The sequence below is a fragment of the Oncorhynchus masou genome, chromosome 5, assembly GCF_036934945.1.
Source record: "Oncorhynchus masou masou isolate Uvic2021 chromosome 5, UVic_Omas_1.1, whole genome shotgun sequence".
Taxonomy (NCBI): Eukaryota; Metazoa; Chordata; class Actinopteri; order Salmoniformes; family Salmonidae; genus Oncorhynchus; species Oncorhynchus masou.
This window is the reverse complement of record NC_088216.1, coordinates 13,717,525-13,732,037: the sequence shown is the minus strand read 5'-3', so window position 1 is coordinate 13,732,037 and position 14,513 is coordinate 13,717,525. Positions and strand designations below refer to the sequence as shown.

The window sequence follows — 14,513 nt, the reverse complement described above, 5'->3', positions numbered from 1 at the left end:
AAGAGTACTGATCTAGGACCAGGTAACTACTCTCTCAGTACAGTACAGGCTGTACTAATAAACAGTCTCAGGGTAGGAGTACTGATCTAGGACCAGGTAACTACTCTCTCAGTACAGTACAGGGTCTGTACTAATAAACAGTCTCAGGGTAGGAGTACTGATCTAGGATCAGGTAACTACTCTCTCAGTACAGTACAGGGGCTGTACTAATAAACAGTCTCAGGGTAGGAGTGCTGATCTAGGATCAGGTAACTACTCTCTCAGTACAGTACAGGGGCTGTACTAATAAACAGTCTCGGGTAGGAGTACTGATCTAGGATCAGGTAACTACTCTCTCAGTACAGTACAGGGGCTGTACTAATAAACAGTCTCAGGGTAGGAGTGCTGATCTAGGACCAGGTCCCCCATGTCCATGTAATCTTATTCACACACGCACGCACACACACACACACACACACACACACACACACACACGCACACACACACACACACACACACACACACACACATAGAGTGGGGATTACCCCCATGTCAGTATAAGGAGAAAGCAGCATGCGGCTGAGTCATGGATTTTCTCTGTTACGTGACGTCCCCAAATGTCACCCTATTCCCTATGTAGTGCACTAGGGCCCATAGGACTCTGGTTTAAAGTAGTGCACTACACAAGGAATAGGGTGACATTTTGGACCGAGACACTCACTAAACTAAGGAGACAGCGGTTACGTGGACCTGACACTCAGCTGTGTTCAGGACTCTTCTCCTCCGCTCTTCCTCTCCTCCTCCTCCTCCTCCTCTCCTCTCAGCATATCTGCTCTAGCTGCCTTCTGGTTTCCCCCTTTGATTTGATTCTTCTGAAGATGTTTCACCTTGTATTGAATATAGGTCTCTGTTTATAGGTTTCTGCTAAGAGGCTTTACCCTGCACCCTATTCCCTATATAGTGCACTACTTTTGCTGTGCTTGGCCAGCCTGTGTTTTAACCTGTCCTCGAAACCTTCCGCCAGGAGGAGATAGTCGGTCGGAAGAGGACAAGAAAGTGGGGATGGATTATTCCACTATTAATATGGGAGTGTAACGGTTGATTGATTGAATGAATGTATTTGGGGGTGGCAGGTGGCCTAGCGGTTAAGAGCATTGGATCAGTAACCAAAAAGTTGTTGGTTCAAATCCCTGAGATGACTAGGTGACAAATCTGCCGATGTGCCCTTGAGCAAGTCACTTAACTCTAATTGCTCCTGTAAAACGCTCTGGATAAGAGAATCTGCTAAATGACTCACATGTCAAATGTAAACCGTTGAAAACTGCTACAGTTGGAAGGAACCAACATTAAAGGCCGGTCAGATTATATACTTTATTATTGCATTGTGAAAGTGAGAGAGAAGTTGAGGAATCTCTGGATACTGACCTGTTGACCTCTGCATGGAGGAAGACCAGTGTAGATGCACTTCTGACAGTGGGTGAGCAGAGGAGAGCAGTGCTTGGAAGGAGCATTGCAGCATCCCTGTGAGCCTCAAGCCGACAGCTGCAACCAAGTTGCTGTTTACATCCCCCGCAGATTTAGAGAGAGAGATAGAGAAAGAGAGAGAGAGCGAGAGAAAGAGATAGAGAGAGAGAGAAAGAGATAGAGAGAAAAAAGCAACTTTTAGTCAGGTTTGTTATATTTGGCTGTGTGGGGGAGTGAAGTCAAGCGTGCCCCTGACACTTTCTTGGAGTGCTCATAGCGCGCTGTAGCATTGCCAAAACAATGATGTGATATAACGTGATACCATGGGAAAATAAAGGAAACGCACCAGAGAGATTCCACAGACAGGAGTGAATTTTAACGGACCCAATAACCGTCACAGCTCGCGCCACCGGAGACCGGATGGAATACAAACGGAATAGTCAACGAGTGACTCACCTTTTATACAGTCCGTTATTTATGGTGAGCGTGCGATCTGCTGTGCGCACAGCTCGCCAACACGTCAGATAACGGTCACCTTGTAGTCGCCTGTAAATGAAGAAGATCTTAAATGAGTCTGCTGAACAAACGTCGTTGAACCAACATGGACCCAAGATGAATTATGAGTTTATGATATCGACTATGTGGGACTAGAGATGTGACCTCTTTATTTTTCCGAAGTCATGACAGTTATTAAGTAACCTAACGGAACATTCGACTAATCTCTCAAGGTGAGTTCAGTTCACAATAATTGAACAAATTAATATTTGAAGGATTAATATGCACAGTAGTTGTATGGATTATTGTTGTTTTTGGTGTCAGATGTAAAGACTGATAGCTTAATTATAACTTTTTGATAGCCCCTATCGTAGCCCCGCCCCGGGCCATGACACTTTCAAAAAAAGTGCTTTCTTCCAATGTTGAACTGTGTGTGTCGGTGTGTTTGTGTGTGTGCGTGCACTTGTCACTCAGCCTGTGTTGTGAAAACCCAGCGCTATGTAGGCCAACCCACTTGGCTGCGAGTTACTATGGGAACCGTGGCCCTGGCTGGCACAGGCTGAGTGGGCTGCTGAGGGCCATGCTGTGTATGTGTGTGTGCATGTGTGCGTGTGTGTGTGTGTGCGCGTGCGTGCGTGCATGTGTGTATGAGCATCCAAGCAGTTAGAGATTGAGAAAGGACATTACATAATAATGATATATTTGTGAAATGAAAGATGTACCAGGAACAGTTAGTTCCCTCTAGTAGAAACTCATCCCACTGTCTCTTGTGGTCCAACACTGAATGATACAATGACTAAACAAGTGATAGCAAGAGACAGGCCATTTTGGTGCTGTGTTGTTGACATGATTCAGTAACAACGTTTTGCTTCTCTCTCCCTCCCTCTTCTTCTTCTTAATTTCTCTCTATCTCAGATGGCCCTCAGTCCCGTCCTTCTCTTTCTCCTCTCTCTGATTGGCTGCGGCCACTCCCAGGATGACATCATCAACCCCGGCCTGGCCCCTCCCCCTCCTCTGGGTTGCGGTGTGAACGTGGACCCCTTCTACCGGACGTTGTGTGACCTGGAGTCTGTGTGGGGGGTGGTGTTGGAGGCCGTGGCCTGTGGTGGAGCCATCACCTCCCTGGTCCTCTCCGTGGTTCTCCTAGCCAAGCGCCACTCTATCCTTGACCCAGATCGGCGCTCCGGCCTGGGTCCTCTTCTCCTCCTGCTGGCCTCCCTCTTGGTTCTCTTCTCTCTGTCCCTGGTCTTCCTGGTGGGGCGTAACGAGGCCCTGTGTGTGGTCCGCCGGGTCCTCTGGGGCCCCCTGTTCGCCCTGTGCTTCTCCTGCCTCCTGGCCCAGGCGGTGCGGTTGAAGAGGCTGGTGTCTGGAAAGTCTAGCCCCAAAGGGAGCTCCCTGGCTGGGCTTGGTATGGCCCTGGCCCTGGTCCAGGGGATCATCTCTGGAGAGTGGCTGCTGCTGACAGTGGTGAGGGAGGGCCACGGGGCCTGCGACTACCCACCGGTAGACTTTGCCCTGGTTTGCAGCTACGCCCTGGGGCTGCTCCTGACGGCGCTGTGCCTCTCCCTGGCTGTGGTGCTGTGTGGAGGGGAAGGGGGAGAGGACGAGGCAGAGGAGGGGAGTGACGGAGGGTGCGAGCGGCGTTGGAAGTGCAACGCCGTATGGCTCTTCCTGTCCTGCCTGGCGTCCCTGTTGCTATGGGTCTCCTGGCTTGTGCTCTATCTCTATGGCGATGCAGCATTGAGGGGGGCGCGGTTGGGTGGCGGGGAAGGGCGTCGAAAGGACTGGGATGAGCCGGTGTTGGCAGTTGCCTTGGTGGCGCAAGGTTGGATCCTCCTGTTATTTCACGCTATCCCAGAAGCCCACCTGTGTCTGAGGGACCCGCCGGTCCCCAACCAGCAGGACTACTTTCACACCAGCCAGCCCCTACAGCCCTGCTTCCAACAGGAGGTGCCATTACCCACACACACCCTCACACACAGGCCCTGCGCAGATAACCAGACCTACTCTATCGAGGAACACAGCGCAGGTACACTGTGTGTGTGTGTGTGTGTGTGTGTGTGTGTGTGTGTGTGTTGGTTGTGTGAAAGGCTACGTGTGGGTTTGCAAATGTTTGTGTACATGCAAAATATTTAAGTCTAAATAGAATGATTGTCTACAGAAAAAAACGAACTAACGATTAACTAGTAACATCCCCTTGATTTGTGTTTGCTCTCTCCCTGGGTCGAGTCTCAGCACTGAGAGGTGGGTCGTACCATAATGGACATGGGGGGATGCGTCCTGGGATCCCCTTCAGAGGCCACATGTACCAGCCCACTGAGATGGCCCTGGTGATGAACGGAGGAACGGTTAGTGTGTCATATCTCTCACACACACACACACACACATGTTCATATTATATTTAAGCAATAAGGCCCGGGGGGAGTGTGGTATATGGCCAATATACCACGGCTAAGGGCTGTTCTTAGGAACGGCGCAAACATTGGCCATATACCACAAACCCCAGAGGTGCCTTATTGCTATTATAAACTGGTTACCAATGTAATTAGAGCAGTAAAAATACATGTTTTGTCATACCTGTGGTATACGGTCTGATATACCCTGGCTGTGAGCCAATCAGCATTCAGGGCTTAAACCACCCAGTTTATAATATTTTATTATTACATATTAACTCAACTACCTCTTACCCCAGTACACTGACTCGGTACCGGTGCACATTGTATATAGCCTGTACAGTGGGGCAAAAAAGTATTTAGTCAGCCACCAATTGTGCAAGTTCTCCCACTTAAAAAGATGAAAGAGGTCTGTAATTTTCAACATAGGTGCACTTCATTTATGACAGACAAAATGAGAAAAAAAATCCAGAAAATCACATTGTAGGATTTTTAATGAATTTATTTGCAAATTATGGTGGAAAATAAGTATTTGGTCAATAACAAAAGTTTATCTCAATACTTTGTTATATACCCTTTGTTGGCAATGACAGAGGTCAAACGTTTTCTGTAAGTCTTCACAAGGTTTTCACACACTGTTGCTGGTATTTTGGCCCATTCCTCCATGCAGCTCTCCTCCAGAGCAGTGATGTTTTGGGGCTGTTGCTGGGCAACACGGACTTTCAACTCCCTCCAAAGATCTATGGGGTTGAGATCTGGAGACTGGCTAGGCCACTCCAGGACCTTGAAATGCTTCTTACGAAGCCACTCCTTCGTTGCCCGGGCAGTGTGTTTGGGATCATTGTCATGCTGAAAGACCCAGCCACGTTTCATCTTCAATGCCATAGCTGATGGAAGGAGGTATTCACTCAAAATCTCACGATACATGGCCCCATTCATTCTTTCCTTTACACGGATCAGTCGTCCTGGTCCATTTGCAGAAAAACAGCCCCAAAGCATGATGTTTCCACCCCCATGCTTCACAGTAGGTATGGTGTTCTTTGGATGCAACTCAGTATTCTTTGTCCTCCAAACACGACGAGTTGAGTTTTTACCAAAAGGTTTTATCTTGGTTTCATCTGACCATATGACATTCTCCCAATCTTCTTCTGGATCATCCAAATGCTCTCTAGCAAACTTCAGACAGGCCTGTACTGGCTTAAGCAGGGGGACACGTCTGGCACTGCAGGATTTGAGTCCTTGGCGGCGTAGTGTGTTACTGATGGTAGGCTTTGTTACTTTGGTCCCAGCTCTCTGCAGGTCATTCACTAGGTCCCCCGTGTGGTTCTGGGATTTAGTCTTCCCAGCCTGATGCAGGTCTACAATTTTGTTTCTGGTGTCCTTTGACAGCTCTTTGGTCTTGGCCATAGTGGAGTTTGGAGTGTGACTGTTTGAGGTTGTGGACAGGTGTCTTTTATACTGATAACAAGTTCAAACAGGTGCCATTAATACAGGTAACGAGTGGAGGACAGAGGAGCCTCTTAAAGAAGAAGTTACAGGTCTGTGAGAAAGAAATCTTGCTTATTTGTAGGTGACCAAATACGTATTTTCCACCATAATTTGCAAATAAATTCATTAAAAATCCTACAATGTGATTTTCTGTTTTTTTTTTCTTCTCATTTTGTCTGTCATAGTTGAAGTGTACCTATGATGAAAAGTACAGGCCTCTCTCATCTTTTTAAGTGGGAGAACTTGCACAATTGGTGGTTGACTAAATACTTTTTTGCCCCACTGTATACAGCATCGTTGCTGTTATTTTATTGTCTTACTATTTTCTTTTTATCTATTTGCAAATGTTCTTACTTTTTAACTGCATTGTTGGGAAAGGGAACATAAGTAAACATTTCATGGTAAAGTCTACACCTGTTGTATTCATGTGACAAATAACATTTGATTTGATTTAACACATACACACATACACACACACACACCCTAACCACTTGTCTGTCTGTAACAGATGCCTACCGCTCCGGTGAACTACACAGGAGACAGCTGTGGTGAGAGGAGAACCTTGGAACCGGTCTCCACGGCAACACGGCATATTATGGTGCCGGAATGCTCCGGAATGTTTCCAATGTCACTCATAACCCCATCAATGCCTCTACCTCACCTCACCATTGACTGTACAAAGCACTGCAACAAGGAATTTACCCATAGCCACAGATCTAGGATCAGCTCACACTAACTTTTTTTATACACTTTGGTCATTGAGAGGAAAAGGGAAAAACTGATTTGAGATCAGTGCTCACAAGAAATGTCATTCCAAAGACATTGCCTGCCCCGTCTTAACCCATGCAGATTGGAATATATCCCCATTGATGATGATGAACGTCAAGCTCGCTCAGTGAACAGTTATCGGCTGGTCCTAATGGCACCGGCTCTGGTCAAAAGTAGTGCACTACATAGGAATAGAGTTCCATTTGGGATACAGAGATACAGACTTCTGTTTTTCTGTTAAATATTTTTAGCTTTTCTGTTTTGTTGTTTTAAAAAGGGGGAGGGGGAAGCCTATATGACACACCAGGTACAGGAGAACAGTGGTCACGTCCCAAAGAGAACTCTATTGCCTATAAAGTGCACTACTGTTGGCCAGAGCCGTATGGTTCTGGTTCTGGTTGAAGCACTGCATTATAAGGAATAGGTCTCCATTCTGGAGGCATTCAGTATTTATGTAAATTCCATCCATCCACCGTGCTCACTAACCTCGCCTGCCCACTCATGTTCTCTACAGACTCTGTGTGACGAGTCTCAAATGGCATTCTATTTCCTATTTAGTGCGCTAATTTGGACCAGGATCCAAAGGGTTCTAAAGTAGTGCGCTGTGTGGGGATTGGGGTGCCATTTGGGATGCGGAACACTAAGAGTTGCTCCTATTGATGATGCTTATGACTCTATTAGATGTGTTGGGACACGTAAACAAGTGTTTTTTCTAAGACTCTCAGCTTTGTGTTCGGTCCACCAGAGTTGTTGTGATCAAGCACTTTATTAATAAGCTAATCTCTGCTGTCACTATTTGAGATATAACGTTCGTGTGGCATATTTCTATGGTGAATGTTATGATGGTGAAATTGAATTTATTATTGGTGTCACAAATGAGTACTGTATTTTTTTGGTGTGGTTCTATGATATCAGTAGTTTTGTTATGGGGTTGTTGTAACACATTTTGAGAGTTTTTAACAGGGAGTGCAATATCAGTATGATTATATGGCAGAATATACAGTATATGAATTAATGGTAGGATCTGTACCTCATACTAATGTTATATATTTCAGAGACTTCTTTGCTCTTTGCGTGTTTTATCTCCCAACACCTGAACAGTGAGACAACCCCTTGTCCTTGATTGGACTAATCTGCTGCCTCTTAATCCCTATGGTGCTCTAACCTTGGAATTACCCATTTAGGGAAACTGATAGGGGGGGATTGGTATTAGTGGCTTTACTGTGACCAATCGTGTACTCCTGTATAAGGATATTATATTAACATCCTATGTCCTGATACAGAGGAGGGCTTGGTTGCATGTCTCTTAAACACAATTCTCACGCAAAACTCAATTAAATAAAATATAGATTATAGATTAAACTGTTTGGACCGATATAATATTGAGGTGTCTGTCGAAGGCTTTGTAGCATGCAAACTTGAAGGCAGAAAATTTCTATATTAAACTGTTTGGAAGGTTTATTTTGCTTGAATCTAAAATGACAGATTGTTTGCGTTTTAACATGATATGCCTTGCGGCAGCCGTGTTGTCATGGTAATGATAGTATGTAGCATGGAAAGCCTAAAACAGAAAAGGTTCCAAATCTTGTAGGCTTAGGGCTTCTATCTATCTCTGGTAAAAGCCACTGGCACGGTAAGTGACAGTTCTAATAAGCTACAGGCTTTGCTAGTGAGCATCCTGAATGGCATCCTGGTCAAAAGTAGTCCACTATATAGGGAATAGAATGCCATACTGGACACACACAACGTAACGGCTAGGCTACAGCACCCTAACGCCCTCTGCTGTGGGTTACAGAGTCTCTTTGGGTCAGCCAACGTAACGGCTAGGCTACAGCACCCTAACACCCTCTGCTGTTGGTTACAGAGCCTCTTTGGGTCAGTCAACGTAACGGCTAGGCTACAGCACCCCAACGCCCTCTGCTGTTGATTACAGAGTCTCTTTGGGTCAGCCAACGGCTAGGCTACAGCACCCTAACGCCCTCTGCTGTTGGTTACAGAGTCTCTTTGGGTCAGTCAACGTAACGGCTAGGCTACAGCACCCTAATGCTCTCTGCTGTGGGTTACAGAGTCTCTTTGGGTCAGCCAAAGTAACGGCTAGGTTACAGCACCCTAACGCCCTCTGCTGTTGGTTACAGAGTCTCTTTGGGTCAGCCAAAGTAACGGCTAGGTTACAGCACCCTAACGCCCTCTGCTGTTGGTTACAGAGTCTCTTTGGGTCAGCCAAAGTAACGGCTAGGTTACAGCACCCTAACGCCCTCTGCTGTTGGTTACAGAGTCTCTTTGGGTCAGCCAACGTAACGGCTAGGCTACAGCACCCTAATGCTCTCTGCTGTGGGTTACAGAGTCTCTTTGGGTCAGTCAACGTAACGGCTAGGCTACAGCACCCTAATGCTCTCTGCTGTGGGTTACAGAGTATCTTTGGGTTCCATAAATCTAGAGGTTTTTAATGTCACGTGCACATGGACAGTAAAATACATGTAATGCCCAGCTGTATGCCCAACAATGCAGTAATCAATAACAATGTAAATCTGAGAATAACAAGGTAGAACAAAAACACACAGTAAATACAAAATAAGAAGAACATGATAAAGTAAGTAAACATACTATACACATGGTCAGTTCCAGTACCATATTATAATGTACAGGGATACTGGATCTATAGAAGTAGATATGTATAGGGGTAAACATACGATATACATGGTCTATGAGTCGGTGTGCATGTGTGTCGAGACAGTATAAATGTATGTGTGTGTGAGCAAATTATGGAGTGAATGTTTGCCCACACTGCATGGGAACCCCGGTCAAAAGTAGTGGAGCAATAAGCACATGGGCTTTTCAGAACTCTGCAACTTGATTGGGCATGTTTTGTTGTTCTGCACGTTTTTGAGAGAGAGAACCACACACAGCATATGAGAGAGCGAGAAAGAAAAAGACAAATACGAGGTGTAAAGAAGGGAGAGAATCAGGAGATAGGAGAGGAACAGAAGGAGCTTGCCATTGAGCTTGGTTGCTATAGACACACGAGGACGATTACTGGAAGAGAATCTGACAGTATTTCCGGGTCAGGGAGCAGTGCAGCACTGGTGTACACACGGTTCTACGTGAGTTTTAAAAGTAAGTCAACTTTAATGCCGTCATTTCTAAATAATAAATGATGAAGCGTTCAGCTAGTCTTCCAGCGAATTGCTGTGTTGACCCGTTGCAAAGTGTTTTATCACCGGTGACGGGTTATTTGGCCGGCTAACATGGCAAGCTAGCTAACCCTAACACCCCATGCACACATTCAATCGATGCTGCTTGCTAGCATAACTTGACTTACACTGATCAAGCTGTTTTGTAAACTATATTATAACCTAGGCAAATAGACTGTTAAATGTTATTGTTTTGTATGACTTACCTGCGTTAACTGAACTGGATGTGTTTCATTCTGCAGACGGCTTTTCATGACGAAGTGGTTTTCGTGTCCGAGAAGACAGGAAGATACAACACCGTGGAAAAGGTCTTTATTGATCAGGTAGCTAACGTCAGATGAGATCACCATAAAATAAATCACTATCAATTTATCAAATCACACAAACAACAATCATTATCAATTGATCACGAGTCAGTGTATGTGAATCACTGATTTTAAGACCCCTCCTCCACATGTGCTGGGATTGGCTGCCAATTTGGATAGACAACCTATGAAACATAGTACTTTAGCCAACATCTACTGTAAAAGTTTACTGTTAGTTTTTAATCCATGCTTTATCCCCTGTAGGCTCAGCGTTTGGCCCTACAGAGGGAGATAGACAAGAGTCCCAGTCCACGGTTTCAGTCAGATCACTGGTTTGTATCTGGTTCTGTGTTGCTCTCCAAAATGACACTGACTGCATCCCAAATGCCACCATATCTATTTAGCGCACCACCTTTGGACCAGGACACATTGAGTCAGAAGAAGTGCACTAATATAGAGCACGGGGTTCCATTTAGGACACACACTGTCAATATCAATATTGTGTCCATTTTAAACCGAAAATGCATTCTCTGCAATGTCCTTTGAAGTGACTGCTTCTTTCAAACAGATCCATATGGTGGGATGTTTATTTTTCTCAGATGGTCCAAGCTGACACAGGCAACAGGCACATTACCATGAAGAAAGACGAACAAGAAGAGTGGGAAGGACACCCACGCTGAGGATGAGATCTCAGAAAACACTTCCATAAACCAGGGGAATAGCGAAAGAGTGAAGAAGAAAAAGAAGATGAAAGTAGAGACTCTGGTAGAAGAAGAGCAGGTTTCATCCAATGGGGAATGGGTGAATACGGAAGGAGAGCAGGTTTCATCCAATGGGGAATGGGGGAATACGGAAGGAGATCAGGTTTCATCCAATGGGGAATGGGGGAATACGGAAGGAGAGCAGGTGAAACAGAAAGGAAAGAAGAAGAAGAAGAAGAAGTTGTTGTCTGGGACTGACACCAACGGTGAGGAAGTCATGACTAATGGAAATGACGGAGGAGGGTGCGGCCAGGAGAAGAAGAAGAAGCAGAAAGGTGTTAACACTGTTAAAACGGAGCTAGAGACAGAACACAGTGGATTAAAGGATGAGAAAGGAGTATTGGAAAATGGGCAGAAGCTGAAAAAAAGCTCTCTCAGGCAGAAGGGCCGAGATCAGCGTTGTCAAGGTAGAGGAAGGAGGGGTGATAGAAATAAAGAAAGGCAAGAAAACGAAGGGAAAAACAGAGGAAGAAAAGAAAGTGAAAAGATCCCTAAAGCTGCTGAACCAACTGAGGAGAGTCAGGAGGAGGAAGAGGGGGAGATGAGAAGAGGAAGAGAGCAGTCACTGAGAAAGGAGATGAAGAGAAAGAGTGCGGAGAGGCAGAGAAAGAAGTGGTAGTAAAGAAGAAGAAGGGAGCTGAGGCTACAGCAGCAGTACAGGAGGAGGAACAGAATGACACCAAAGAAGAAGAATAAACCCAAGTCCTCCAGCAACGCTGCAGACATCACCATGGAGACGGAGAGAAAAGGAGGAGGGCAAGAAAGAAGAGCTGAGGCTACAGCAGCAGGTAAAGGGACAGAATAACACCAAAAAAGAAGAAGAATAAGCCCAAGTCCTCAGCAAGCTGCAGACATCACCATGGAGACGGAGAGAAAGGAGGAGGGCAAGAAGAAGAAGGAGCTGAGGCTACAGCAGCAGGACAGGAGGAACAGAATGACACCAAAAGAAGAATAAACCCAAGTCCCAGCAACGCTGCAGACATCACCATGGAGACGGAGAAAGGAGGAGGGCAAGAAAGAAGAAGGGGCTGGGGCTGCAGCAGCAGGACAGGAGGAGGAACAGAATAACACCAAAAGAAGAAGAATAAACCAAGTCCTCCAACAGCGCTACAGACATCACCATGGAGACGGAGAGAAAGGAGGAGGGCAAGAAGAAGAAGAAAAGGCCTCTGCACTAACAGAGGAGGAGGAGGATGTGTTGGTGGTGGACAAGCGGAAGCCCAAACATATGAAAAGGGTGGATATGACAGGAGTAGTGGAACAGGTGGAGGACGGAGAGAGAGCGAGGGGAAGGGAAAAAGAAGGTGAAGAAAGAGCTCTGAGGTAGAGACGAAATGGAGGACAGCACCCCTCACCAGAAAGGGGAAGAAGGTTATGACGAAGGGAAAAAAAAGATAAAGGTGGAGAGCTGCGACCCTGGAATACCAGGAGGTGAGTTAAAGGGGTTAAGGGCGAGAGGTGAAGAGGTTATCAAATCATGGGTCTCCTTCAGCAGGGTACAACGTTGTGGAACGTTCCGATGACATATATGATGTAGAACAAACATGTCTCTCTGCATGTAGAATGAGAATCATGTCGGCTCCTATTCCTGACATTTCTATCTGAAATGGTCAACAATGTTACTCTGGAAGGTGGCCCTGATTCTAGAGCCATTTGAAAGGTCCTTGTTGAAAGTATTGTAAAAACCATGTGCTGACCCAACACCAGAATGCTGGAGATGCCGACAAACAGAATAGTGAACTGTTAAATGAATATATGCTCTTAACAATTGAATAGATAAAAAGTGTTGACTTTCTTGTATTTGTTTCTGCCACTTAAAGGTATTCGCTGACAGTATCAGTCTGTAGTTGTCTGATATGTTTTGCTCCAACCCCAGAGGGACCAGACGGATGTGGTTTTCCTGTCAGAGACCAGGGAAACGCCTTCGAGATCAATATTGATCAGAGTAGATCACTAACAACCCATTAATCTATTTGGATCCCTGTGAATCCCACTACGCCAATCCACCAATCCAACTCTGTCACTGTGAGAAAGAGAAATGTAATTTCTTCCTGGTCTAATTAAACATTGTATATTGATTCTGTAACTATTTATGAATAATATTATGAATGCATTATATTATACAAATGCTTATTAGTGAATGCTGTTGTCATTGATTAACACAATGCTGCAGTCAAACATGTTGGACACACACCAACCAATATAAAGGCTCTATACGGATTAAGTAAAGCCACTCTGACTGTAATAATATCCCGTGGCACTAGAAGCATCCGAGGGGCGTGAAGCTGACTGTCTGTGGCGCTGGCTCCAGAGAAGCCCATAGTGCCTGGTCTGTGTGTGGTGCTGGCTCCAGAAGGCCCATAGTGCCTGGTCTGTGTGTGGTGCTGGCTCCAGAGAGGCCCCTGGTCTAGTGGTCTGGCCCATAGTGCCTGTGTGTGGTGCTGGCTCCAGAGAGGCCCATAGTGCCTGGTCTGTGTGTGGCGCTGGCTCCAGAGAGGCCCATAGTGCCTGGTCTGTGTGGTGCTGGCTCCAGAGAGGCCCATAGTGTCTGGTCTGTGTGTGGCGCTGGCTCCAGAGAGGCCCATAGTGCCTGGTCTGTGTGTGGCGCTGGCTCCAGAGAGGCCCATAGTGCCTGGTCTGTGTGTGGCGCTGGCTCCAGAGAGGCCCATAGTGCCTGGTCTGTGTGTGGCGCTGGCTCCAGAGAGGCCCATAGTGCCTGGTCTGTGTGTGGCGCTGGCTCCAGCTCCTGTCTGTGTGTGGCACTGGCTCCTAGTGCCTGGTCTGCTCCAGAGAGGTGTGGTCGCTGGCTCCAGAGAGGCCCATAGTGCCTGGTCTGTGTGTGGCGCTGGCTCCAGAGGCCCATAGTGCCTGGTCTGTGTGTGGCGCTGGCTCCAGAGAGGCCCATAGTGCCTGGTCTGTGTGTGGCGCTGGCTCCAGAGAGGCCCATAGTGCCTGGTCTGTGTGTGGCGCTGGCTCCAGAGAGGCCCATAGTGCCTGGTCTGTGTGTGGCGCTGGCTCAGGGAGGCCCATAGTGCCTGGTCTGTGTGTGGCGCTGGCTCCAGAGAGGCCCATAGTGCCTGGTCTGTGTGTGGCGCTGGCTCCAGAGAGACCCATAGTGCCTGGTCTGTGTGTGGCGCTGGCTCCGAGAGGCCCATAGCGCCTGGTCTGTGTGTGGCGCTGGCTCCAGAGAGGCCCATAGTGCCTGGTCTGTGTGGCGCTGACCTCAGAGAGGCCCATAGTGCCTGGTCTGTCCAGAGAGGCCCGTGTGTGCTGGCTCCAGAGAGGCCCATAGTGCCTGGTCTGTGTGGTGCTGGCTCCAGAGAGGCCCATAGTGCCTGGACTGTGTGTGGCGCTGGCTCCAGAGAGGCCCATAGTGCCTGGTCTGTGTGTGGCGCTGTGTGTGGCACTGGCTCCAGAGAGGCCCATAGTCCTGGTCTGGCGTGTGTGGCGTCTGTGTGTGTGGAGCCCTAGAGAGGCCCATAGTGCCTGGTCTGTGTGGGTGCGCTGGCTCCAGAGAGGCCCATAGTGCCTGGTCTGGGTGGCGCTGGCTCCAGAGAGGCCCATAGTGCCTGGTCTGTGTGTGGCGCTGGCTCCAGAGAGAGCCCGTAGTCCTGGTCTGTGGTGGCGCTGGCTCCAGAGAGGCCCATAGTGCCTGGTCTGTGTGGCGCT

At 47.2% G+C, this 14,513-nt stretch overlaps 1 protein-coding gene and 1 long non-coding RNA gene across 2 annotated transcripts; both read left to right on the top strand.

Moving 5' to 3' along the window:
- Nucleotides 1-1,303: 1,303 nt before the first annotated feature.
- On the top strand, nucleotides 1,304-7,463 carry LOC135533700 (G-protein coupled receptor family C group 5 member B-like). Its single transcript, XM_064960970.1, has 4 exons — nucleotides 1,304-2,171; nucleotides 2,854-3,967; nucleotides 4,174-4,286; nucleotides 6,328-7,463. Exons 2-4 carry the CDS (start codon nucleotides 2,854-2,856, stop codon nucleotides 6,553-6,555), a joined length of 1,455 nt encoding a protein of 484 aa, XP_064817042.1. The 5' UTR covers nucleotides 1,304-2,171; the 3' UTR covers nucleotides 6,556-7,463.
- A 2,129-nt stretch (nucleotides 7,464-9,592) lies between these two features.
- On the top strand, nucleotides 9,593-11,206 carry LOC135526259 (uncharacterized). The gene is made up of 3 exons (XR_010453274.1): nucleotides 9,593-9,701; nucleotides 10,021-10,101; nucleotides 10,683-11,206. It is a non-coding gene; the product is annotated as an uncharacterized LOC135526259 (long non-coding RNA).
- The last annotated feature ends 3,307 nt before the right edge of the window (nucleotides 11,207-14,513 follow it).

Coding starts and splice junctions, on each gene's coding strand:
- LOC135533700 (XM_064960970.1), top strand. CDS start 2,854: ATGGCCCTCAGTCCCGTCCTTCTCTTTCTCCTCTCTCTGATTGGCTGC. Junction 3,968..4,173: donor TATCGAGGAACACAGCGCAG/GTACACTGTGTG, acceptor GTCGAGTCTCAG/CACTGAGAGGTGGGTCGTAC. Junction 4,287..6,327: donor TGGTGATGAACGGAGGAACG/GTTAGTGTGTCA, acceptor TGTCTGTAACAG/ATGCCTACCGCTCCGGTGAA.